We start from the raw sequence: 27,491 nt of genomic DNA, 5'->3' as shown, positions 1-27,491 counted from the left end.
TATCTCTCGCTGCTTTCCTGCCTTCACTCGGCAGCCCTCTGTGCTAAATGGACCAGTGCTGCCACCAATGCAGTAGCAGGAAGCATGGCAAGTGACATTCTGCATCTTGTGGTAGGTAGCATGGCAGGTAACGTGGCAAGTGACATTCTGCACCTGGTGACAGGCAATGTGGCAGGTGGCATTCCGCATCTTGTGGCGGGCAACGTGGCAGGTGACGTGGCAAGTGACATTCCACATCTGGTGACAGGCAATGTGGCAGGTAATGTGGCAAGTGACATTCCACCTCTGATTACAGGCAACGTGGCAGGTGACGTGACACGTGACATTCCACATCCTGTGGTAGGTGACGTGACAAATGACATTTTGCATCTGCTGACAGGCAACGTGGCAGGTGACATCCTGCATCTTGTGGCAGGCAGCGTGGCAGGTGATGTAGCAAGTGACATTCTGCATCTGGTGGCAGGCAACATGGCAAGTGACGTGGCAAGTGACATTCAGCATCTGTTTGCAAGCGACGTAGCAAGTGACACACTCAGGGCTCCCACTAATTCTGCATTATGGTGAGTTGAACTATTTCATTTATTACTACAATGTAATTAAAGAAATAATGTGCTCACAAATTGCCCACAAAAAATCGCTTACCCCCGTGTGCCAACCCCCCCCCCTCCAACTGGGCCTTGGCCTAGACCAAGGATATGCAATTAGCGCACCTCCAGCTGTTGCAAAACTACAAGTCCCATCATGCCTCTGCCTATGGATGTCATGCTTTTGGCTGTCAGTCTTGCTATGACTCATGGGACTTGTAGTTCTGCAACAGCTGGAGGTCTGCTAATTGCATATCCCTGGCCTAGACCATAGAGATGATCGGAGCTGTTCCCCACTGTCGAGTTCCTCGGTGTATATTCTAAACAAAATGTACTTTTTTACTACCAAAATTGGCATGCTGCCCTAAACCTTTTATCCAACCTCTATATTAACGCTATTGTCATTTTGAAGAGCCAATACAAAGGAAAAATAGAGGTAAAAAATCATTGGTAGTATGACCATCCTTGTTTAAATTCATAAATATTATAAACATACAGGTCAATTACAAAAGCAATTCCTAATTTTTACTGATTGTGTTAAACTACAATAATAATAAAATTATATTTTTTTATATAGGAGGCATCTAGCTATACCTGGCTCCATTAAGGTAAGGACTCCTTGTGTTTGGGCGTTTCCAGTTGTCTGTAGTTCTTCTTCTTCGAGCTGATAACTGTCAAAGCTAAAGCTCATAACAACATTGCCCTCTGGAGTCAGGGCTGGACTAAGTTCTTTATAGCGATCTCTTGTAGCTGGCTGCATTTTTTTTTTGGAACCTGCGATACACAAAAACAAAAAGATGAACATTGTGATTGATGAAACTAAACATACATGCTAGAAGAATAATGTCAACAAGTATTCTCGTTATTTATCGATTACTAAAATCTTCCTAGCATTAAGATAAAAAACCTTCTGTGTGCAGCAGCATCCTCTAATACTTACCTGAGCCCCATCTCTCTCCAGCAATGTCCACAAGTGCCTTGACCGTCCGGGACTCTCCTCCTGATTGGCTGAGACACAGCAGCAGTGCTATTGGCTTCTACTGCTGTCAATAAAAGTCAGTCAGTCAATAAAGAGAGAGGGGGAGGGGCCAAACTGGAGCTCCTTGTCTGAATGGACATACTGGATCTGTTACTCGGGTCGGGTGCCCCCATAGCAAGCCGCTTGCTATGGGGCCACTTGACAGGAAGGAGGGGCCAGGAGAGCCGAAGAGGGACCCGAGAAGAGGAGGATCTGGGCTGCTTTGTGCAAAACACCTGCATAAAGCAGGAAAGTATAACATGTTTGTTATTTTTAGAGAAAAAAAAACAAGATTTTACAATCACTTTAACCACTTTCTTGTCAAATAATTTTATAAACTTTTAAGCACAGGAAATAAAGTTGGTACATTAACACATGAGAGTCGTATTACAACTTGTAAGCGAGATACTGAACATTTGAACATACACTTCCTCGTAGTAGGTGTAAAGGAACATAGCGTTACAAAATTAGGGATATGCCTTGTAAAGTACTAGCGTATTTTCGAAATATCGTAAAGGAACAACTATTATACACTGGTGTTGTAGGAAGGTAAAACAATGTTTTATGCCGCGTACACACGATCGGTTCGTCTGATGAAAACGGTCTGATGGACCGTTTTCATCAGACGAACCGATCGTGTGTGGGCCCCATCTGTTTTTTATCCATTGTTGAAAAAACTAGAAACTTGTTTTAAAATTATCTGATGGTTAAAAAAAAATCGGCTGTGGGCACGTCCATCAGTTAAAAATCCATGCATGCTCAGAATCAAGTCGACGCATGCTCGGAAAGCATTAAACTTAATTTTTCTCAGCACGCAGTTGTGTTTTACGTCACCGCGTTCTGACATAATCGTTTTTTTTAACTGATGGTGTGTAGGAACGACTGATGAAAGTCAGCTTCATCGGATATCTGATGAAAAAATCCATCAGACTGTTTTCATCGGATGAACCGATCGTGTGTACAGGGCATTACGGAATTGTAGATTAAAAAGGAAAGACAAGGTCCCATTTAGAAGATACGGATGCTTGGAAGCATACCATGGGAATAAAGGAGGACTGAAAGAGAGAGGAATGAAAAGGTTGGGATATAAGCTAGTCTCATGTCTGAAGACGTTACCTATTTATTGAGTGTTAACTATTATACGGGTGCTTGGAAGCATACCATGGGAATAAATGAGGACTGAAAGAGAGAGGAATGAAAAGGTTGGGATATAAGCTAGTCTCATGTCTGAAGACGTTACCTATTTATTGAGTGTTAACTATTATACGGGTGCTTGGAAGCATACCATGGGAATAAATGAGGACTGAAAGAGAGAGGAATGAAAAGGTTGGGGTATAAGCTAGTCTCATGTCTGAAGACGTTGCCTATTTATTGAGTGATAACTATTATAAACTCATAGCCCGAAGGACAGACAGAGAAGAGGTAAAGAGCAAGTGTAGATGGGAAGACGGTAGTGCAGCTTCCGTGCAGGATATGGTTCCAGTGAGTAGAAACAGATTCTCATTTACCAAGGCAAGGTAATAAGGACTTTCAAGTCAGGGGGCACTTTAACCGCTTCACGCAAAATCACGTACCTGTTCTTCATTTTGTTGAAGTGGTTATACCGGGATGATGCCTGCAGCCAGAGACGTCACCCCAGTACCGTATTTTAGAGCGGACGGTCGGCTTTCAGGAGACCCTAGTGACCAGCTGGCATGTCCGCCGGCTGGCTGGAGTCCTGAACAAAGCCGGAAGTTTGTCACCATTCCATGAGTGCGTGCAATTTTAAAGCGTAACATGTTAGGTATCTATTTACTTGGCATAACATCATCTTTCACAATTAGTGAGTGAGTGAGTGAAAAACTTATATAGCGCTACACATGCGAACTAAATCGCCTCTGGGCGCTCGTTTGTCAATTTCTCCTTTGAACAAAGAGATGGGTTTTGATCTTTCTCCTAAAGGTCAAGTGATTCTCCTCCAACCGAATGCTGGTTGGTAAAGCGTTCCATAGTCTGGGGCCCTGGAGCGCAAATCTTCTTTCCCCCTTGGACTTGTATCTGGCTTTGGGTATTTGGAGTAGATTTTGGTTGGTGGATCGCAGAACGTGATTGGAGTTGTGAGCTTTTATCTTTTCGCATAGATATTGGGGGGCATTTCCCCAAATGCACTTATGTGTCAGACAGAGTGCTTTAAAAGTAATTCTGTCTTTTACTGGTAACCAGTGAAGGCTTCTCAGTGAAGGTGAGATTGATTCCCAAGTTTTTTTCCCAGTCACCAGTCTAGCAGCCGTATTTTGAACGACTTGCAGACGAGCGATTTGGTACTTTGGGAGTCCAAGGTAGAGGGCATTTGCATAGTCCAGTCTGGAGTTCACAATTGTTCCCACCACGACTGCTACGTCTTCTTTAGGAATAAAATGGAATGAGTCTGCGTAGTAGGCATAACGCGCGCCGGCGTATAACGCGCACCCCAATTTTAAAAGGGAGTTTTCTGTAAAAACTTATTTTTTTAGTGCAAATAGTAAATGCAGTTAAAATTACACCAGCCTAAGAAGGAATCACGTATGACATATACAATAATAAACTGAAATAGACCAGAGCCCGGCTTTTCAAGTGCAAAGTCAACCTTGGTAGTATTTTTGGACTGATTTTCGGTTGCTAGTTGTAAAGTACAAAGATCAACAGCAAATTGTACCTGTACACCAATTACCTCCCACACATAAACCGCCTGCAAAGGGACTTTGTAACTACTTGGTAGTTACAATGGAAGCTTGTCAGATCTGTAATTACCTTGTCAGAGCGCAATCTGCGTCCAAGTAGAGGGTGGCTGTATGAAATCCCCAGGAAGGAGCAGGACTTTGTCGCCGGCTAGTTGCCCGGGCCTATGGCATACCTCGGAGGGGAAGAGCCCGCCAGAAATCACCGCCGGAAATCACAGAGCCGTCATCTCCACTCGGCGGCTGTCACGTCACACACGCACAGTCCCGCCTCCGCCATCGGCATTGGACCATCTCCTGTGACAGACAGAACACTGGTCCAATGCTGGTGGCGGAGGCGGGACTGTGGACTTCTACAAAAACTTGAACAAAGAACATTAACTTCTTCAGACCCGGGCCATTGTAAAAAGACGGCCACAAGGTGGCTCTATAGGTCAGAGAGGCCGTCTTTTTATGGCTTCGGCTCCTGTGGCGTGCGCGTGCCCGGCACATCACTGAGATGCCGATGCATGTGCCTGGCGGCCACGATGTCTGCCAGGTACCCACGATCGCCCGTTACACAGCCAAGGACATGGATCTCTGTGTAAACACAGAGATCCACGTCCTGTCAGGGAGAGGAGACCGATGCTGTGTCCCTTGTACATAGGGACACATATCGGTCACCTCCCCCAGTCAGTCCACTCCCCCCACAGTAAGAATCACATTTAACCCCTTCCTCGCCCCCTAGTGTTAACCCCTTCCCTGCCAGTCACATTTATACAGTAATCAGTGCATATTTATAGCACTGTTCGCTGTATAAATGTGAATGGTCCCAAAAATGTGTCAAAAGTGTCCGATGTGTCCGCCGCAATATCGCAGTCCTGACAAAAATCGCAGATAACCGCCATTACTAGTAAAAAAAAAAAAAAATCTGAATTATATCCCCTATTTTATAGCCCCTATAACTTTTGTGCAAACCAATCACTATACGCTTATTGCGATTTTTTTTTTACCAAAAATATGTAGAAGAAGAATACGTATCTACCTAAACTGAGAAAAAAAATCTTTAAAAAAAAAATTGGGATATTATAGCAAAAAGTAAAAAATATTATCCCAGATTCACAGAGAGCGGGTGCACATTACGCCGCCGTAACGCAAATAATTTACGCTACGCCGACGCAGCGCAGAGAGGCAAGCATGGAATTCACAAAGCCAGTGCTCCCAAAACTGCGCTGGGTTTCTAAGGCGTAAGCCGGCGTAGGTGGATGTGGGCGTGAGCCATGCAAATGACAAGATACGTATAACGAACTGCGCATGCGCCGGGACGTGGACGCATCCCCGCATATTCACAACCACGTCGGAACAACTGCCTAAGATACGCCGGATCCCTGCGTAAGCCCTGAACGTAATCTACGCCCAGTCACACACGTCCAACGTAAAATACGACGGCTTGGGTTCCCTGGTGCAGACCTTTGCATGTCTGCTGCTGAGTTACACCTCCTTTATGGGGCAAAACTTTACGCCGGACGTACAACTTACGCGCACCTCGCCTGCGTCAGGCGCACGTACGTTCGTGAATCGCCGTATTTCCCTCATTTGCATATTTGAATAGCTAAACAATGGGAGCGCCACAATGCGTCCAGTCTAAATGTTCGCCCACTCTACGCCGGCGTAAGCAAGATACGTCGGCGGGGTGTAGCCTGTTTTTAGGCGTATCTTAGTTTGTGGGTCTGGCGTACAGATACAACGGCGCACATTTGCACTTACGTCTGCGTATTTTTAGATACGTCGGCGTAAGTGCTTTGTGAATCCAGGCCATTGTGTTTTTTTTTTTTCAAAATTGTCGCTATTTTTTTGTTTATAGCGCAAAAAATAAAAACCGCAGAGGTGATCAAATACCACTAAAAGAAAGCTCTATTTGTGGGAAAAAAAGGACGCCAATTTTGTTTGGGAGCCACGTCGCACGACCGTGCAATTGTCAGTTAAAGCGTGACAGTGCCAAAAGCTGAAATTTTGCCTGGGCCAGTAAGCAAGTGGTTAAATGAAGATATGGCCAAGATTGACCCAAAAATGTACAAGGATGAAGGTCTGATGAAAAACGCCTTTATTGCAGATGCTGCAGTGGTGGAGGGGCAATCTTCAGAGCAGAATTTCCCAGGCCTAAGAAAATCTGTAACACATTACAGCAGTGGTCCTCAACCTTTTTGACACCTGTGACATCTGTGCTGAAACCTGACATGCGGGAGTAAAATCTCGCACGGCTTCATTCCCGCAGACCAGTGTGAACCTGGGCTTATACATGTAAAATAAATGTAAATATAAGTCCCATATTAGTTATCTGGTATTTTATTTGGCTAAGGCCTTGTTTATACGGAGTGTACCAAAGCATATACCAGTGGAGGGTCGTATTTACCCCAATGGAGATGCACAGGTGTATCCCCATGTAAGCAGTCCTACTGATGTCAATTGGGATGCAGCAGCTGAATAGACATAGAACAGGGGTCGACAATATCCGGGCGCCAGGTCGCATTGGCGACAAGAAATTGTGACCTGGCGCCCGCGCTCGCGGGTAATTGAGGCCGCGGCCTCAATTACCGGCCGTGGCGGGGCGCATGGAGGCACAGGATCCCGCGACGGACGGTAATTGAGGCCGCGGCTTTGCGGCCTTGCGAAGTCCCAAGCTCTTCCTTCTCAGCTGGCGCCATCTGGTGGTGGCCGTTGACATTACAAGTTAAACAGCAATTCTAATGTGTGTCATTTTTCACTATTTTCACTGCCATCTCCTTCCCTCTAATTAGAACCCCCAAACATTATATATTTTTTTTATCCTAACACCATAGAGAATAAAATGGCGATCATTGCAATACTTTCTGTCACGCCATATTTGCGCAGTGGTCTTACAAGCGCACTTTTTTGGGAAAAAAATACACTTTTTTTAATTAAAAAAATAAGACAACAGTAAAGTTATCCCAATTTTTTTTATATTGTGAAAGATAATGTTACGCCGAGTAAATTGATACCCAACATGTCACGCTTCAAAATTGCGTCCGCTCGTGGAATGCCGACAAACTTTTACCCTTTAAAATCTCCATAGGCGATGTTTAAAAAAATCTACAGGTTGCATGTTTTGAGTTACAGAGGAGGTCTAGAGCTAGAATTATTGCTCTCGCTCTAACGATCGCGGCGATACCTCATGTGTGGTTTGAATACCATTTACATATGCGGGCGCTACTCACGTATGTGTTCGCTTCTGCGCGCAAGCTCGTCAGGACGGGGTGCGTTTTCTGGCTCCTAACTTTTTTAGCTGGCTCCTAGATTCCAAGCAAATTTGTCAACCCCTGACATAGAAGATGCTCCAAATCTGAAATCTATGCAGGTGCACAGCCCTCTTGTACTAACATGGCCCTCCACAAGCGTTCGCTTTAGTATGCCCCATGTGAAAGAGGCCTAATATGCTATTGCATATGCATGTAAATATTTATATATTTAGGCTATATATACTGTATATGTATATAACTCACAGATTAGTCGTTCAGTGAATATACTGCACTAGGCAGCTGTGGGCTGGTACCCTACAAACAACAGGAGGGCCTGTGTCTGAGGAGAACGTTCTGGATTTACACCGGGTGCAGTTTAGTGACCCTGTCATGACTGAGAGCTTGGCACCTCAGTGAGTGGAGGGGAATGTACACAACATACTGTATATCAGTCTTTCTTGCTGACAGTAATTGGGTGAGCAAACCCAGAGCTGACTTGCCTGCAGTGACAGGGAAAGCTGGACCATTCATTGCCGAAATAAGGAGAAGTAAATTACAGCCAGAGGGTGATCAGATAAAATGAAAGCCAGATGGAGGCATGGAGGCACAGGACAAAAAACAAACCTCTTCGATATGAAAATGTGCTGTGGCTGGGGTCTAGAACAGGATGTTAAAGGCAGCTGAGTACACTGGAGGCAGAAATAGTTTTCGAATATGAAGATCTGTATATTTACTGTGGTTTCTGAAATGGAAAATGTTTTTTGAAACTTAAAAGGGTAAAACTATGGGCAAATTAAACATTTAGATACATAATACAACCTGTCAATAGCATTCATATAATGCCACGTACACACGATCGGTTCATCCGATGACAACGGACCGATGGATTTTTTCATCAGATATCCGATGAAGCTGACTTTCATAAGTCTTGCCTACACACCATCACTAAAAAATCTGATCGTGTCCAACGCGGTGACGTAAAACACAACGACGTGCTGAGAAAAATGAAGTTCAATGCTTCCGATCATGCGTCGACTTGATTCTGAGCATGCGTGGATTTTTGACCGATGGATTTCCCCACAGACGATCGATGGGGCTCACACACGATCGGTTCATCCGATGAAAACGGTCCATCGGCCCTTTTTTCATCAGACGAACCGATCGTGTGTACAGAGCATAAGAGTCCCCAGTAACATAATTACAGTAAAACCTTGGTTTGCGAGCATAATTCGTTCCAGAAACATGCTTGTAATCCAAAGCACTTGTATATCAAAGCATTTTTTTTACAGGGTATAAAAGAGAAGAGAGGCTCCTCTAAGGCGGTGTACACACCATCAAACAGAAATCCGCGAGTACACAATACGCGGTGACGTGGCCGCGCCCATTACGCGCCGATGTGCGCGGCCCTGGAAGGTAAATACTTCGACGCATGCGTCGAATCACTTCAACGCATGCGAGGGATGGCGGCCGAGCGGACATGTACGGTGAGTCTGTACAGACGACCGAACATGTCCGACGGACAGGCTTCCAGCGGGCATGTTTCTTAGCATGCTAAGAAACATTTGTCCGCTGGAAAACGTTTGGCTGGACAAATGTCCGCTGGAAACCTGTGCGGTCGGCCGTACACACGACCGAACATGTCTGCTGAAACTGGTCCACGGACCAGTTTCAGCGGACATGTTCGGTCGTGTGTACGGGCCCTAAGTGTAGCAATAAGTTGCTAAATGTTGTACCTTCATGAAATGTAACCATATTGCTACACTTAGAGGCTCCTGTCTTCTCTTTTATACTCAGTTGTGACATGACGCTACTCTTATATCAAGACATTGCTTGTATATGAAGGCAAAATGTATTAAAGAATACAATATTTTTACTTGAGAAATTCTTTAACTATTTGCAGACTTTGTGCGTGCTACACATGCAAAAAAAAAAACTCCATCATTGTACACAGGGTGTGTGGCACTTCCAGTGGGATTCCAGAACTAGGGCAATGAGACTGGCTTGTTGGCCTAGTTCTGGGATCTCCCTCCAAGTATACTGACTTCTTTCCCTTAACTAATTGTAATGCCGGTGTTCTGTCAATTTGGGCCCTCCATAGAAAAGTGCTATATGTTTTTGTTATCGATTCTGTACTGTTATTACTACTTTAAAAAATGTATGCTGTTCTGTTTTACAATAAAATGTATGGAACAACAAAAAAAAAAAGTGCCCCTGCATGCGCAGAACGGAAGGGCACTCCAGCTGATTTCCCAATCAGCTGGCGTGACGTGACCACAGCACATGTGCACATCATAGGAGGCTTTTTTTTGTATGGGAGATACCATTTGATGGCCACAATTGAACGCTATGAAAACAACTGAGGGACACCATATTTGTCATATTGTGCCTCGCTGTTGCGGCGCGAGTGTAGAATGTGCTTAAGGTCCGGTTTTGTCTGAGTGGCAGGGTTTGGTGTGTTGAACGGCGGGTTTTGCCCGTTTCTAAGGGCGGGTTGCAACACAGACAAAACCCACCCTTCAACACACCCACAACTTGTCCTGCAACAGCAAGGCTCAATCTGACAACTACGGTGTCCCTCTTTGCACTACTTTTAAACGTTTCCGTGAAATGGTATATCCCGTCGCAATAAGCCTCCTACCATGTGAGCATACGCTATGGTGACTTCACGCCAGTTGATTGGGAAATGTGGGAGGACGTACCACTGCGTTCACCTGCATTGGCGCTGCTCCTGTCCGGCCGTTTATGTACTATGGCCAGACAGGAAGCAGTTAATGTTTTTTTGTGTTACTTATTTTCTCTACCACTTCCTGGTTTCCCTGAAGGCCATAGTGACCGGTCACACAAATGCTTCCCGAGAAGGCAACGTCGCCATGGCCTTCAGAGAATTCCGCACCTAAACCATGAGGTCTCACAGTATTGTCATTCCGCGCATGCGTGAGATGAAGTGCATGAGGTCATGTGATCATGGTGGGAAAAAAAACTTCTTGTGGGAGGTTGTTTTTCCCCCAACAGGTGCATACATTGTTGCATGGAACACGCGTGAGAGAACGTGCATGGCGTCATGAGCTTCATATCTCACATGCTCAGTATCAGACATTTTCAAAATGGCAGCAAGGGAACGGGGACCCAGGCAGCACAGAGACAGGACAAAAATAGCTAAATGTGATGGAAAAGTCACAAGGATATATGTCATGATTGCTTTCTTCATACAGTATAGGTGGAGGACCTCGTGTGAAAATGATACAGGTACCTTCCCCATAAATGCAGTTACATCATTGGATAAAGAAAATCCAATTGCTCCACGAATGAAATAATTGGACAAGGGGATTTATATATACCTCAATATGAAACAGAGGGAAAATATATAAAACAACAATGTAAAAACTCTATATACAATTTTATGTATAAAAATCACATCATATCAACTACCATCCAATCACAGAAAGGGGTTCATTAATGTCTTCAATGTAACATATAGTAGCTGACAGACACATACAATATTATTGGTGCTGTAATATTATATGTGTCATCATGAGCTACCATATGTTACATTAAAGACAAGAAATTGGATCCTGATTATGTCAAGTTAACCACTTTAGCCCCGGGCCTGTTTTTCAGAGTCGGTGTTTACGAGACAAAACCATTTTTTTTTGCTAGAAAATTACTTAAAACCCCCAAACATTATATATATTTTTTTTCTAACACCCTAGAAAATAAAATGGAAGTCATTGCAATACTTTTTGTCACACCGTATTTGCGCAGCGGTCTTACAAGCGCACTTTTTTTGGAAAAAATTCACTTTTTTAAATGAAAAAATAAGACAACAATAAATTTGGCCCAATTTTTTTATATATTGTGAAAGATAATGTTACGCCGAGTAAAATGATACCCAACATGTCACGCTTAAAAATTGCGCCCGCTCGTGGCATGGCGTCAAACTTTTACCCTTAAAAATCTTGATAGGCGACGTTTAAAAAATTCTACAGGTTGCATTTTTTGAGTTACAGAGTAGGCCTAAGGCTAAAATGAATGCTCTCGCTCTAACGATCGCGGCGATACCTCACTTGTGTGGTTTGAATACCGTTTTCATATGTCGGCGCTACTCGCGTATACGTTCGCTTCTACGCGCGAGCTCGTCGGGACGGGGCGCTTTAAAAAAATTTTTTTTTGCTTTTCGCATTTATTTTTATTTATTTTTAAATTTTTAACACTGAAAAAAAAAAAAAAAAAATGATCACTTTTATTCCTATTACAAGGAATGTAAACATCCCTTGTAATAGAAAAAAGCATGACAGGTCCTCTTAAATATGAGATCTGGGGTCAAAAAGACCTCAGATCTCATATTTGGGCTTAAATGCAAAAAAAAAAAAAAAATTGGGAAATGTCATTTTTTCAAATGACAAAAAAAAAATGTTTCTTTAAGAGGCTGGGCGGGACTGACGTTTTGACGTCACTTCAGCCCAGCGGAGCTATGGGGACGGGCGAAGGAGATTTTTCCTTCAGTCTCGTCCCCGCTCAGCTGCCGGATGGTCGCGATCCCCTCCGCCGCTACCGACGGCTACGGTAAGCGGCGGAGGGCGCGGGACAGCGGCGGGAGGGGGGCCCCTCTCCCGCCACCGATAACGGCGAATTCGCAGCGGAGACCGCCATTATCGTTAACACGGCCGCCCACAGAAGAGATGAATATCTCGATTGTGGCAGCAGCTGCTGCCGTTACCGAGATATTCATCTCTAAAGTGAGGACGTATAACGGCGGTGGGCGGTCGGCAAGTAGTTAAAGGTGTCAATTTGTCTTCTTTCACATCTTCAATGATACATGAACCCTGTCTTTGGTATGGTAGTTGATATGATGTGATTTTTATACATTATGGATTTATGTATCAATAAAATTGTATATCCCTTTTTTTATTTTTGTTTCCTATATTTTTCCAATGTTTGATATTAAAGCGGAGTTCAAACCTCTAAAAGTTTCCAGGGACCCTGCGATGTTGGCTCGCCAAAGCCTGGCGCAGGCGCCGCTATTGCAACTTAGGGAAGCCGGCAGTGAAGCCTTCAGGCTTCACAGTTGGTTTCCTACTGCGCATGCGCAAATTGCGCTGCACTCTCTGGGTGGCCCTGTTGTCTTCAGGGGGGCACACAGGTTCCAGAAGGCAGCAGGGGGAGGGGAGGAGGAGGAGGCCGATTCAGACCCAGAAATTACATACATCACCGTGGCGGCGTTAGGACAGAAGGTACAAAACAAATAGAAAAAATGTAAATCCAAAAATGGGGGGGGGGGTTTGTTTAAGACCTAGTTGCATTTTTGGCTGGGAATCTGCGAAGTTCCACCGATTTTTTTTTTTTTAAGGTCAGCAGCTACAAATACTGCAGCTGCTGACTTTTAAAATATGGACACTTACCTGTCCAGCGCGCCTGCGACGTCCTCACCCGAAGCCGATCTGTCCCTTGGCTCTCTGGTGGAGGTGCCGCCATCTTGCGCCTTCACAGCCTGGTTCCCTACTGTGCATTTGCGTGAGTCGCGCTGCGCGATCCCACTGGTCCCTGCTGTCTTCTGGGACCTGTGTGTCTCCCAGAATACAGTAGGAGGAGGGGCCGGACATGGCATAGATCGCCTCGGAACCTGCGGCGATCTATGCCCGGAAGTGAAAGCAAATACCTGGATTAGACAGGTATCTGCTCCCCCCTGAAAGGTGCCAAATGTGACACCGGAGGGAGGGAGGAATCCATTTTTGGGTGGAACTCTGCTTAAAGGCTCGTATAAATCCCCTTGTCCCATTGTTTCATTTGTGGAGCGAGTGGGATTTCATTATGGAATGGTGTAAAATTATTGTTTGCCCCCCCCCCCCCTGGTCATCAATGACAGGTTTATAAAGTAAGGATAGGGGGGCGAGCCTCTTTAACCCCTTCCTGCCTGCCCCAGCGACATTTTAATTAGTTCTGAATGCCTAGGGGGGAGGCGGGTAGGATCGGCTATCACGTGCCCAGTGTCACATGATCAGAAGGCGGTTCCACCAGCTGCTGATCTTTAGTTGGACGGACAGAGAGCCGTTTTTGACAGCTCTGTCTTTGTGCTGGGAGCGCCCTCTGAGCACATAAGAAATCTCACCCTTTTTGCCGCTGCGCATAGGTGTTAGGCAGTCATAAAGGGGTTAATATTAACACTACTACTTTGTTATCATTTCTATTTTATTTCTAGCTCTATATAGGACTACAGCATAATAAGACATGACATATAGAAAGTGCATGTTGCCTGTGAGCTCAGTGAGCTGTTATGTGTCCATGTTGTGTATATAGAGTGTGTATTGTGTACATAGAGTGTGTGTTGTGTATATAGAGTGTGTGTTGTGTATATAGTGTGTTGTGTACATAGAGTGTGTGTTGTGTACATAGAGTGTGTGTTGTGTACATAGAGTGTGTGTTGTGTATATACAGTGTGTGTTGTGTACATAGTGTGTGTGTTGTGTACATAGAGTGTGTGTTGTGTACATAGAGTGTGTGTTGTGTATATAGAGTGTGTGTTGTGTATATAGTGTGTGTTGTGTACATAGAGTGTGTGTTGTGTATATAGAGTGCGTGTTGTGTACATAGAGTGCGTGTTGTGTACATAGAGTGTGTGTTGTGTGTATATAGAGTGTGTGTTGTGTATATAGAGTGTGTGTTGTGTATATAGAGTGTGTGTTGTGTACATAGAGTGTGTGTTGTGTACATAGAGTGTGTGTTGTGTACATAGAGTGTGTGTTGTGTACATACAGTGCGTGTTGTGTACATAGAGTGTGTGTTGTGTACATACAGTGCGTGTTGTGTACATAGAGTGCGTGTTGTGTACATAGAGTGCGTGTTGTGTACATAGAGTGCGTGTTGTGTACATAGAGTGCGTGTTGTGTACATTGAGTGCGTGTTGTGTACATTGAGTGCGTGTTGTGTACATTGAGTGTGTGTTGTGTACATAGAGTGTGTGTTGTGTACATAGAGTGTGTGTTGTGTACATAGAGTGGGTGTTGTGTACATAGAGTGTGTGTTGTGTACAGTGAATGTGGGATCTGCAGTGGAGAAGAGGGTGGATGTGTCTCATATATCCGATCACACTCTCCTCCTCCTCTACAGGATCCGATCATCTGTTGATTATCCCAGATCTGATGTATACAGTGATCCTCCATAGAACACACAGCCAGAGACCCCCCTCCTCTCTGACACCCAACAGGTCCCCCATCATCAGTGACACCCCCACCCCCGGGATTTCCGGTGTGCCATCTCCTCTTCTGATCCCACAACATCACCTTACCAGTCCGGATCAGCACAATGGACAGCTCCGATGGTGATCAACAATGTCCTCCACACCCCGCCTGTACGAAGGATCCCAGCTTGTTGTATGAAGGACAGCCGATCACATCCCTACCTACAGGCTCCCTCCCGTGCGCGCTCCCGCTCCTTCTTCTATAGTGTATGCTGTGCACGCTCCCGATCTCCTGTCCAGGTCATATGATAAACCCAGCCCCGCTGTCTCCATCCTGAACCCTTCCTCCCCTGTCTGCTTCACATCAACACCCTGTTGCCTCTATTCTCCCTGATACCCTCTCTCTGTGGATGCCTCCCTATGGGATTTCATTCCTTCCTCTTTCTCCATTCCCCTCTTTATGGATCTCATCCTGTTTGTGTTCTGATGTAACACCATAAAAAATCGAATAAATTACATAATAATAATAATAAATCATCCATCTATAAAGTGGTTCTAAAGGATTTGTTTTTATAAACCACTCCAAGTCCAGGCCAATTCTGCCATTTCTCTCCAACATTTAAAAATGTTTTTTTTTGCCCAAAAATTATTTAGAATCTATATATATATATATATATATATATATATATATATATATATATATATATATATATATATATATATACACACTGCTCAAAAAAATGAAAGGAACACTTTGAAAACATATCAGATCTCAACAGGCAAAGATCTCATGCTGGATATCTATACTGATATGGAATGGGTAATGTGTTAGGAATGAAAGGATGGCACATCATTGGATGGAAATGCAAATTATCCACCTACAGAGGGCTGAATTCAAAGACACCCCGAAAATCAAAGTGAAAAAATGATGCAGCAAGCTAGTCCATTTTGCTGAAATTTCATTGCAAGAACTCAAAATGGTCCTCGGTAGTTTGTATGGCCCCCAAGTGCTTGTATGTATGCCTGACAACATCAGGGCATGCTCCTAATGAGACAATGGATGGTGTCCTGGGGTATTTCCTCCCAGATCTGGACCAGAGCATCACTGAGCTCCTGAACAGACTGAGGTGCAACCTGGTGGCACCGGATGGACCGAAACATAATGTCCCAGAGGTGTTCTTTTGGATTTTGGTCAGGTGAGCGTGGGGGCCATTCAATGGTATCAATTTCTTCATCCTCCAGGAACTGGCTGCATGCTCTCGCCACATGACGCTGGCCATTGTTGTGTACCAGGAGGAACTCAGGACCCACTGCACCAGCGTAGGGTCTGACAATGGGTCCAAGGATTTCATCCCGATCCCTAATGGCAGTCAGGGTGCCATTGTGTAGCCTGTAGAGGTCTGTGCGTCCCTCCATGGATATGCCTCCCCAGACCATCACTGACCCACCACCAAACCGGTCATGCTGAACGATGATATAGGCAGCATAAAGTACTCTGTGGCTTCTCCAGACCCTTTCACGTCTGTCACATACGCTCAGGGTGAACCCGCTCTCATCTGTGAAAAGCATGGGGCACCAATTCTGGTGTTCAATGGAAAATGCCAATCGAGCTCCACAGTGTCCTGCAGTGAGCACAGAACACACTAGAGGACGTCGGGCCCTCAGGCCACCCCCATGAAGTCTGTTTCTGATTGTTTGGTTAGAGACATTCACACCACTGGCCTGCTGGAGGTCATTTTGTAGGGCTCTGACAGTGCTCATCTTGCTCCTCCTTGCACAAAGGAGCAGATACCGGTCTTGCTGATGGGTTAAGAACCTTCTACGGCTCTGTCCAGCTCTCCTAGAGTAACTGCCTGTCTCCTGGAATCTCCTCCATGCTCTTGAGACTGTGCTAGGAGACATGGCAAATCTTCTGGCAATGACACGTATTGATGTGCCATCCTCAGGGCCGTTTGAAGGAATTTGGGGGCCCCAAGCAAGAAGCGGGGGACGGGGTGTTGTGAGTTTTAAGTAGAGGGGGAGGACAGCTGCCGCCGAACACCGAGATATACTTCTGTCATTGCTTGCAAGCAAGTTGATAAGCGGGGGGGGGGGCCTAGGGGCGCTGTGCAAGCATTTTTTTTTATCAATTTGATAAGTGCATATAAACCGGGTAGTACTTCTTCTGATAAGCAGGGGGGTGGTGCTGCTGCCGCCGAATGTCGGGTAGTAGTACTTCTGATAAGCGTCCCTCCCCCATGTGCTCTTTTTACCCCCCCCCTCCCTACCGCATACCGCATGCCAGGAGATTCAGTTTGTTGTTCCCGGACGGACTAAAAGGAAGTGAGCACTGAGTGTGTGCACTTCCTGTCAGTCCGGCCGGAAACAGGACACTGAATCTCCTGTACCGCGCGGCTACGGTACCCGGCCGGACTGCAGGAGGAGGCTGTAGCACTTATAGGAAGCGGCTGCGCAGTGGCGCGGCAAGGGCCCGTCCTGCTGGGGCCCCTGGCCAACTCAGGGCCCCAAGCAGTTGCTTGCTTTGCCTGTCCTGTTCCGACGGGCCTGGCCATCCTGGAGGAGTTGGACTGCCTGTGCAACCTTTATAGGGTCCAAGTATCGCCTCATGCTACCAGTAGTGACACTGACCCTAGCCAAATGCAAAACTAGTGAAAAACAGTCAGAAAAGATGAGTAGGGGAAAAAAATGTCAGACACCTCCACCTGAAAAAACATTCCTGTTTTGGAGGTTGTCTCATTGTTGCCCATCTAGTGCACCTGTTGTTAATTTCAATCAACAGCAAAGCAGCTGAAACTGATTAACAACCCCCTCTGTATACACCCCTCCCCCTCTGCCAGATCAATATCCCAGGAGTTCTGATTCAAAAATGTTCCTTTAATTTTTTTGAGCAGTGTGTGTATATATATATATATATACATATATATATACATATTGTGACAGGAAGTCAGGTAAATCTGTGGGTGTTGACACAGACGGGAGATACATTTCTGCCATCTGCAATACACCAATCATTATCGGGCGTCGGCTACAAACGTAGCCAGAGAAAGGCTAAAGGCCGTTGAAAAACTTCAGCTGTTCAGAATGAGGCAATTAAGGCCTCTATAAGTAGCCCAGAGGTTTACCACTAATGGGCTGCATGCTGAGGCTTTCTGAGTGAAAGAGCCCAGTACTGAAGGTCTTCTGAGGAGGTGAGGAAGGATTGATTTTTCTGTGTGATCAAAAATCAAAAGACTATTGTTTTGTGCTGTACGACCAGCACTGTCTGCCCAGCGCTAGGCTTAGCCAGACTCCATAGATAGGTGCCTGTGTGGAAGGTAGACGCCCAGAGTGGCTAGGGTTTATTTTATGTTTGATTTTGTTTATGCTGTTTGGATGCTTGCAATTGTTTTCCAGCAAGATGAAAAAATAAACCAAAAACTTTGTTTTCAACCGTCTTCGACTGCCAGTCTGTATAAATTCAGTGTGTGGTGAACCCATCCAAGGGGTCACACACCCCGCTACCGAGCTAACCCCTTACAATATATATATATATGAATTTATATATTTAGCAGAGACCCCAGAGAATAAAAGAGCGGTAGTTGCAATTTATGCAGCAACTTTTTCAAAAACGTTATTGATTTTTAATGCAAAAAAACACAATATATATATATACACCAATTTGTTGGTAAAATGTAAAAGATGATGTTACGCAGAGTAAATAGATACCTAACATGTCACGCTTTAAAATTGTGCACACTCGTGGAATGGTGCCAAACTTCAGTACTTAAAAATCTCCATAGGCGACGCTATTAATTTCTTTATAGGTTGTCAGTTTAGAGTTACAGAGGAGGTCTAGTGCTAGAATTATTGCTCTCGCTCTAACGTTCGTGGAGGTATCTCACATGTGTGGTGCGAACATTGTTAACATATGCGGCCACAAACAACATATGCTTTTGTTCTGCATGTGAGCACAAGGGGATGGGGGGGGGGGCATTCATTTTAATTTTTATTTATTTTTTGTTTTATACTGTCCCTTTAATTTTGATCACTTTTATTCCTATTACAAGAAATTAAAACATCCCTTGTAACAGGAATAAGGCATGACAGGTCCTCTTTATGGAGACATCTGGGGTCAACAAGACTCCAGATATCTCCTTTACCCTGGAAAGTGATCAAAAGAAAAAAACATTTATCTCTGTTTTCCAGGGAAAAGAACTGGCAGGGTTTACATCTTCCAGAGCCGGAAGTGACACCATGACCATCCGGTCCACGGCCAGCTCTATGGTAATCCTTGTGAGATCCAATCTCTAGCTTCCCAGTCACACAGGAGAGCCTGGAGTGGCACTGGAGGGTGGCGGGAGAGGGGGACATCCCCTCCCTGTAAAAGCCATCCAGTGGCTAAACAGCCGGAAGGATGGCTTTTACATTAGAGGGAATAGCCAGCTAAAAACAAAGATATCTGAATGATGCCTGTAGCTGCAGACATCATCCAGATATCCCCACTTAAACCTAAGGACGTCATATGACGTCCCATGGGCAGGAAGAGGTTAAATAACAAACATGTCATACTTACCTGCTCTATACAATGGTTTTGCACAGCATGATGCCGCACGATGTGTGTCCATTGACACACAGAGCATGGCCAGCCACTGGTGCTCCTGGCTCCTCCACCTTTTCCAGTGTCCCCAAAGGAATACACTTGCTATGGGGGCACTCATGCGTGCTTGCTCCCAAGCCGCACAATGTGTGTCCATTGACACACAGAGCAGGGCTCTGTCCTGACCCCCCCCCCCCCCCCCCGCTGTGATTGATAGTATCAGGAACCAATGGCTCCCGCTGCTGTTTCTAAGCCCTAAAGGTGGGTGCCACACTGGACGAAGAAGACCCAGAACCAATGGCGTCTGCCTCATAAATACCCCTCCCCAGCATGCACAGCGAGGACAAACCCTCCTGATAGGCTGCTGGGAAAGAGCACCCAAACCTTGACTCCACTGCTGCCACCTGCAGTACCGGGGCTGGAAAAACACCCCAGCACAACAGAATAAGCCCGCAGCACAGCCAAGCTGAGACAGAGACCCTGTTTTGCACTCAACAATCTTGATCTGAGTTTAACTACACTCTGATCTACCTTTACATTTAACTAGCACCAGTACCATAAAGTACACAGGCGCTACATTTGTATTTGTTAGGGAGGGTTTTTGTTTTTATTGTTTTTTTGGGTAACTTTGTTGTTTGACTATAGATCCATGTTTATCACAAGTGTGTTTGAAGCCATTTACTGCTGACTGTCTCATTACCTCTGCTGTTAGTTTATTCCAAGCATCAACTACCCTTTCATTAAAATAATACCTCCAGTTTGAGGTCATGTCCTCATGTTCTTGATTTTGTTTTTTATATTGAAAAAACTGCCCTACTGAACCTTAATCACCCCCTTGATGCATTTAAAGGTTTCAGTCATGTCTCCCCTTTCCCTCCCTCCTTCAGACTGTACATATTAAGTTCCTGAAGTCACTCTTGATATGTTTTAGGCCCCTTTCACACGGTCAGACCGTTCAGGTCCGCCTGTCATATTTGTCAGCGGACCTGAACGGCTACTCCATACATCTCTATGGAGCATCGTATGTCAGCGGAGACATGTCCGCTGACATCTGACCCGATCCGATCTGCTAAAATCAGACGGATGGCGGACCCATGGCGGATCAATCTTATTAATATGTTTGTGTAAGTGAGGTCTCCAGAACTAAAGACAGTATTCTAAATGAGGTCTCACTAAAGATCTATATTGGGGAATCAGAACCTCCTTCCTCCCCTAGTTATGCATCCTAGAATTCTATTCGCTTTCCCCACTGCCTGGTCACACCGTTTTCTCATTTTGCAATCATCTGAAATAAGTACCCCCAAATCTTTTTCCTCTGTAGTGCTGGTCAACACGGTATCCCCAATCTTGTACTCTCTCAGGGGATTATTTTTCTCTAGGTGCATTATTTTACATTTAGAAATATTGAACTACAGTTTCCTCTGCTTTGACCAATCTTCCAGCAATCCATATTACAGACACCTCCAGGGATATCAACCCTATTGCACACCCTTGTGTCATCAGCAAAAATACATACCTGGCCCAACAAAGATTTTGTTATATCACATACATATAGATTAAATAGAATAGGACCCAGTACAGAGACTTGTGGCGCTCTGTTCTGAGTGAACCCCATTTACACCCACACTCTGGTATCTATCCCTTAGCCAACTGTATATCCAGCACCACCCTGGTTCAAAACAGGTGCCACACATTTGGGGGGGGGGGGTGTTAGGCCGACGCCACTTAGGGGTGTCAGACAGGCCCGAACTGGCCCGGTGGGGTTACCGGGCCACTACAGGCTCCCGCCTCCATCATCCCCTGCCTTCATCCCCCTCTGAGGTTCCACCAACAACCCCTGTCTCAATGCCCACCCTCTGTGGTGCCACCAATCACCCTCCAATATCCCCCTGCCTCCACCCCCCTCTGCGGTGCCACCGCAGCCACCATCGCCCCCTGCCTCCAATCTCCATGCGCAGTTCCAAGCCGAACCGATCTCGTCTATTTTTACTGGCACATTCCAGCAACCACAGACATTTACGAACAGGGGAAAAAGGTGCCCGTTTTTACGAACTGTCTGTAAAAATACGGACGGTTGGCAACACTGCAGGGCACGATTGTGACATCACGGAGCGGCAGGACTCAGTAATACCAGAGTAGGCTGCTCTACTATTGGGCTAACTGACCTTCCTACACACTGGAGCCTGTACTGGGTAAACCACGAATGATACAGCAGAGTGTTCAGCAGCTCTGCCCTGGGCCTTGTCACACTGACCTTGAAAACCAACATCTCTGACACCGACTGAGTTGGGGGCAGGAAAATAACACATGTATATGTACACAAAAAAACCTTCTAAATCAGAATTGATCTACAGCTGTTCTCTTCGCTGTGAATTGAAACCTAAAAATCCAGCATAAGATTAGAGTGGTGTTTTTCTGAGAGGCAGCCTGGAATGGCATTCTCTGACCATCTTATCACAGTCTCTGACCATGTCCTGTATCATGCCCGCAGTCTCTAATCATTTCCTGTATCATGTTCGCAGTCTCTAGCCATTTCCTGTATCATGACCGCAGTCTCTAACCATTTCCTGTATCATGTTCGCAGTTTCTAACCATTTCCTGTATCATGTCTGCAGTCTCTAACCATTTCCTGTAGCATGTCCGCAGTCTCTAACCATTTCCTGTAGCATGTCCGCAGTCTCTAACCATTTCCTGTATCATGTTCACAGTCTCTGACCATATCTTGTATCAAAATGTAAAGTTGGGAGGGGGGTTGCCAGTTATAGGATCTGTCCCGACTCCCGAGTGCCAAATGCTCTAGGTATGCCCCCGAGTATAGTCAAAAAATGTTTTTGATTAGTCTGTCACGATCTGCCCTCTTTAAAGCCATGCTGCTTTGGGTCCAGCAAGTTGTGTATTTATAAGTGATCAATGATCCTTCTTTTCAGGAGTGACTCCATTAAACTGACTACAACTGATGTTAAACTCACTAGCCTGTAATTGCTAGCTTCTACATTGCTGCCCTTCTTGTGGATAGGTAACAATATTAGCTGTCTTCCAGTCATAAGAAACTTCTTCTGTTAGAAGTGATTAATTAAAAATATCCGTTAATGGTCCAACAACTATACCTCCATGTTTTCTTAACCACTTAAGACCCGGAGCATTATGCAGGTTAAGGACCTTGCACCTTTTTGCAATTCGGCACTGCGTCGCTTTATCTGACAATTGCGCGGTCGTGGGACGTGGCTCACAAACAAAATTGGTGTCCTTTTATTCCCACAAATAGAGCTTTCTTTTGGTGGTATTTGATCATATTTTTTGCGCTATAAACAAAAATAGAACGTCAATTTTGAAAAAAATTCAATATTTTTTACTTTTTGCTATAATAAATATCCCCAAAAAAGATATAAACAAACATTTTTTTCCCTCAGTTTAGGCTGATACGTATTCTTCTACCTATTGTTGTTAAAAAAAATTGCAATAAGCGTTTATCGATTGGTTTGCGCAAAATTTATAGCGTTTACAAAATAGGGGATAGTTTTATGGCATTTTTATTAATATTTTTTTTTTACTATTAATGGCGGCGATCAGCAATTATTTTCATGACTGCGACACAGAGTGGGCCCCGAACCTGGTCTTCTAGGGTCCCTCGGCGGCTGTTTTGGCTCCCCCCTGCAAGGACTCAACACCTTCATGCGAGCGAGCATGGTGTTGAGTCTTAGCGGGCGCGCTCCCGTGATACATCGGCAGCCATAGCCGCCGACTGTATCACTCGGCCCCCCCCGCATCATTGGATGTGATTGACAGCAGCGCCAGCCAATGGCTGCACTGCTTTCAATTCATCCAATATAGCCAATCAACAACCAGGCTGAACGGCGAAGAGGATGTCGGGGGTGAGCGCGGGACTTTCGAAGGGTCAGGTAAGTATAATGAGGGGGCTGGGGGGGCCAGTATTGACAGATGTTTTTTCACCTTAATGCATAGAATGCATTAGGCGGCGTACACACGGTCGAACATGTCCGCTGAAACTGGTCTGCAGACCAGTTTCCGCGGACATGTCCGACCGTGTGTACGGCCTAGCGGACAGGTTTCCAGCATGCTAAGAAACTTGTCCACCGGAAACATGTCCGTCGGACATGTCCGATGGTTAGTACACCTAATCGGACATGTCTGATGGTTAGTACACCTAATCGGACATGTCCGCTGGTTATGACGTGTAACCAGCGTCCCGAAATCTCGCGCATGCGTCGAATTGATTCGACGCATGCGTGGAAGCATTGCACTTCCGTGTTTGAGAACGTCGGTGTCTTCTACGTCACCGCGTTCTCTGTCCGCGGGGATTTTGGTCTGATGGTGTGTACACACATCAGACCAAAAGCTCCCAGGAGACATGTCCGATGAAAACGGTCCGCGGACCGTTTTCATCGGACATGTCTCCTCGTGTGTACGGGGCCTTAAGGTGAAAAAACTTTTACTTTTACAACCCCTTTAAACGGGCAAAGATTGAACTCCACTGTGCTAAATATATACAAAATAGATTTTTTTTTATGTAGACTAACCCTAAAAAATACACTTTTCTGCAGTTTCTTGTAAGTACATCTCCAACTGCAGAAAACCACATAGACATGAATAATCTGTCAGCAATGAACCCTTTCACAATTATTGGCACTGAGAGCACGAAGGGGTTAACAGTTCTTGGCAAATAGGTGGAGTTATTAGAATTAAAATGGTCAATATAAATTTTTAGCGAGGATCCATGAAGTGCAGATCACAGGCACTAGAAAGAAAGTTTTAGGGCCCTTTCACACGGGGCGGATCAGTAATGATCCGCCTCTGTGTGTCCGTAAGCTCAGCAGGGATCGCTCCGTATATCCCAGCTGAGCCGGCGGCTGACAGGGTGGACCCCGCACACTGTGCAGGGACCGCCCTGTCTTTTCTCCGCTCTCCCTTATGGGGGATCGGATAAACACGGACCGTGTGTCCGTGTTCATCCGATCCGATCCGCAGACGGAAGAAAAAATAGGGTTTTCTTCCGTCCGCAAAATCGGATCTTTGCGGAGGCGGGTCTGAAAGGGGCCTTAGGGAACACAGGCAGGGGGTGGCAAGGGTTAGAGAATATAGGCAGCAAAGGGAAACAGCTACCTAATGCACACCACTGGGAGAAAGGGCTCAATACTACAATGAGATAAAGAATTGTGAATTGATTTGTCTATTGTGTTTAATATACTACATGATGAGGTCTGCGTATACAACATTTTACCATTTGAATGTGACAAACAATTGCAGTCACACCAAAAAAAAAAAAAAAAAATGTTGTGTTTTATTGTAATATAATTATTTCCTATAATTTTAAACGCCATGTAGTGGCCATTGGATGGCTATTTTTCGTGAAATATTTCAATCAGGAGAAATACCACATCATGGCCATTGCATGGTGTTTACGATCATAGAAAATAGTAATATTACACAGAATATTATGGTTTCCCTTTTGGCTGTGCAAATGTTTGTCACTTTCATTATTTTTATACGTAGACCCCTATATTTTAATCAAAAAGCAGCTATGATCAGGGAGGCGCTCTAGGAGAAATGATTTTACAAAATACTTCTTATGACTTATTTTGTTGCATATTTTCAGTAACATCCAAAAAAAAAAAAACACAGAATAACAACACTTCCTGTAGAACCCAAGCTGATCTAGACAATCCATAGCCAGATCAATTAGAAGGATTGTTTCCACGTCCCAGCTCCTTTCATTAAGCCTGACATGTATCTGAAGGCAAGTGACTGATTTATCGGGGTAATATCGTAATGAACTGTTTATACCACCAGTAAATATATCTTTAAGTAAGTAGTATCCATTATATTCCTGAGGGTGATGGTCTGCCTTATATTTTTGATCATAGCTCAGCAGAATCATATTATTATATACAGTATGTATATATTAAAGATTAAGCTCTGAGTTTACATTACAATAATTAGGAAGTAGAAAGAAGGTATAGGGTGCTGGATCTCTTATAGCTGTAGATATTTTCAGTCAGGTCTCAAGCAGATTAGAAATAATTATTCCCCCTAGGCAGCAACCAAGGGTGGTGCCAGGGGTGCATGGGTGTGATCATTGTCTCATGCCCCAAAAGCAAACACCACCGTCTTTCGAAAAACCTTGCCCGGCATCTCTCATTGGGGCCTCCTGCCCATCTTATTGACAGTGGGCAGACCCTGCTTCCTGATGTGGCAGTACCCCTGGCCATAAGTCTACCTCTACGTCAGGGGTGCCCAACCTTTTGAAGAGCGAGGGCCACTTAAAGAAACACTAAAGGCAGATTTTTTTTTTTTTTTAAATAACAAACATGTTATAGTTACCTTCACTGTGCAGCTCGTTTTGCACATAGTGTCCCCAAACGCTGTCTTCTGGGGTCCCTCGGCGGCTGTCTCAGCTCCTCCTCGCAAAAGCTTTCCACCTTCATGCGAGCAAGCTCGCATGGTGTAAAGCTTTTGCGAGCGCGCTCCCGTGATACAGCAGCGGCCATAGCCGCCGACTGTATCACTCGGCCCCGCCCCCCCGGCGCGCCACGTCATCCGCTGTGATTGACAGCAGTGCCAGCCAATGGCTGCGCTGCTATCAATCTGTCCAGCCTAGCCAATCAACGGCCAGGCTGGGAACCAAAGAGGATCACGTGGACCGCGGGACTTTTTAGGGGTCAGGTAAGTAAAATGGGGGTTCGGGGGCGGTACCGTCGGATGTTTTTTCACCTTAATGCATAGGATGCATTAAGGTGAAAAAACATTTACCTTTACAATCCCTTTAAGCGACTTAGTAACCAGTCTCGGACCACAATGAGCGGAGCAGGTGGATGACAGGCTTGTGCCCACTCTGCATATGGAAAGAGGAAACAACCAACTAAACTCTATGGGCCCTCTAATCCAATCCGCCCAGATGGAAGGGACACAAGACCATTTACATCGCTGCTCCATGGAGCTAAATGGAGGGCTGGACCGATTGCGTGATAGGGGCCTAAGGCTGCTTTCACACTGATGCACTGCGGTTTACCCGCACCGCAGGTGCAGCTCAGTGCACCTGTGGCTTTCCGATGGGTAAGCTGCACTTTGCCTTAGAATTCCATTATATGCCGCAGGTGTGGTGCACTTTCTGAAACTGGACCAAACCCACAGGTAAAAAACAGAAGCCTATGGCTCAGTGCAGATAACCCACAGGCGCACCATGCTGCACCTGCGGATCAGTTTGAAAGCAGCCCAGTAACTACTGCAGAACAGATATGCCCATTTATACACTGTGCTTTTAGTAATAAACTAACCTTCAATAAGTCTTCCATTCAGGTATTGATTTAGATTTGTAATGATTCACTGGTATAATCTGTTAAAATAAGCAGAAACAAACAGAGACACACACACACACACACACACACACACACACACACACAGCTTCTTGTGGTCTGGAGCTGAAGTGCACAGCAGGAAGATGAGAGAAGAGAAGAACAGACAGATGCACACACAGAGAATGTAGTAAAATAATGAAAGAGGAGAGAGAGGCGGGCCTTCTCCTCTTAGATTTATTGACTTCATGATGTCACAAAATACACACCCATCAATCCCTCCCCATCACCCTTGTGAGTCTTTTATTGGCCAGTTCATAGAAGGGTGGTTTCTCCTCACAAGTCCATTTCATGTTCTTCCAAAAGTCATACAGGCTCCTTCTGGGGTCTGTAAAAGTCAGGATGTGGGGGATGGGCAAAGTCAGTTTCCTATAGAGAATCCACAATTGCTTATCCAAAGTGAAATTTCCAGGAATGCAGGGGGGAGGGAAATGGATTAGCCTCCTTTGAAAAGTCCTCTGCTTCTTAATTTGGAAAACAGTTCTGCTTTTCACAAAACATCAAATCCCTTTAAAACAATCTCTGATAGAACTTATCAAGGAAAATAAGCAATATACTAAAGAAATATTAACCGAAATACACTTTAATATTTCTAATCATAACATAAAATTTTCATTTTAGTTTCACGTCTATCACAGCCCCCCCTTGAAATGAATATTTTATCAGTTCATTCTCTTTGTTATTTCTTAACAGACAAGGACGGTAATGGAGGACACGGTCCATATAACAAAACATTATCATAACCAATATAAACAGAATTGCTATACCTATTTGAGTACAAATGTGTTATCACCCAAAATATTGTCCGCAGGTGACATTCTAAATGCCCCCCTTGTT

General features: G+C 45.0%; 1 protein-coding gene across 2 annotated transcripts in view; it reads right to left on the bottom strand.

The window, feature by feature from the left end:
- Positions 1-15,051, bottom strand: part of SLC29A4 (solute carrier family 29 member 4) — a 97,720-nt gene extending 82,669 nt beyond the window's left edge. Inside the window, exons 1-3 of one of the 2 annotated variants that reach the window (XM_040357088.1) lie at positions 14,817-15,051; positions 8,159-8,276; positions 1,179-1,358 (exon numbers count right to left, since the gene is read on the bottom strand). In XM_040357088.1, coding sequence (XP_040213022.1) covers positions 1,179-1,344 — 166 coding nt within the window. In that variant the 5' untranslated portion in view covers positions 1,345-1,358; positions 8,159-8,276; positions 14,817-15,051. The remainder of the gene's footprint in view (positions 1-1,178; positions 1,359-8,158; positions 8,277-14,816) is intronic. The other variant, XM_040357087.1, reaches the window with a different exon arrangement.
- Between the last annotated feature and the right edge of the window lie 12,440 nt (positions 15,052-27,491).

The sequence above is a fragment of the Rana temporaria genome, chromosome 6 (assembly GCF_905171775.1).
Source record: "Rana temporaria chromosome 6, aRanTem1.1, whole genome shotgun sequence".
NCBI classification, from domain to species: domain Eukaryota; kingdom Metazoa; phylum Chordata; class Amphibia; order Anura; family Ranidae; genus Rana; species Rana temporaria.
Note: the sequence above shows the minus strand (reverse complement) of the source record. Positions and strands in the feature narration are given on the sequence as shown.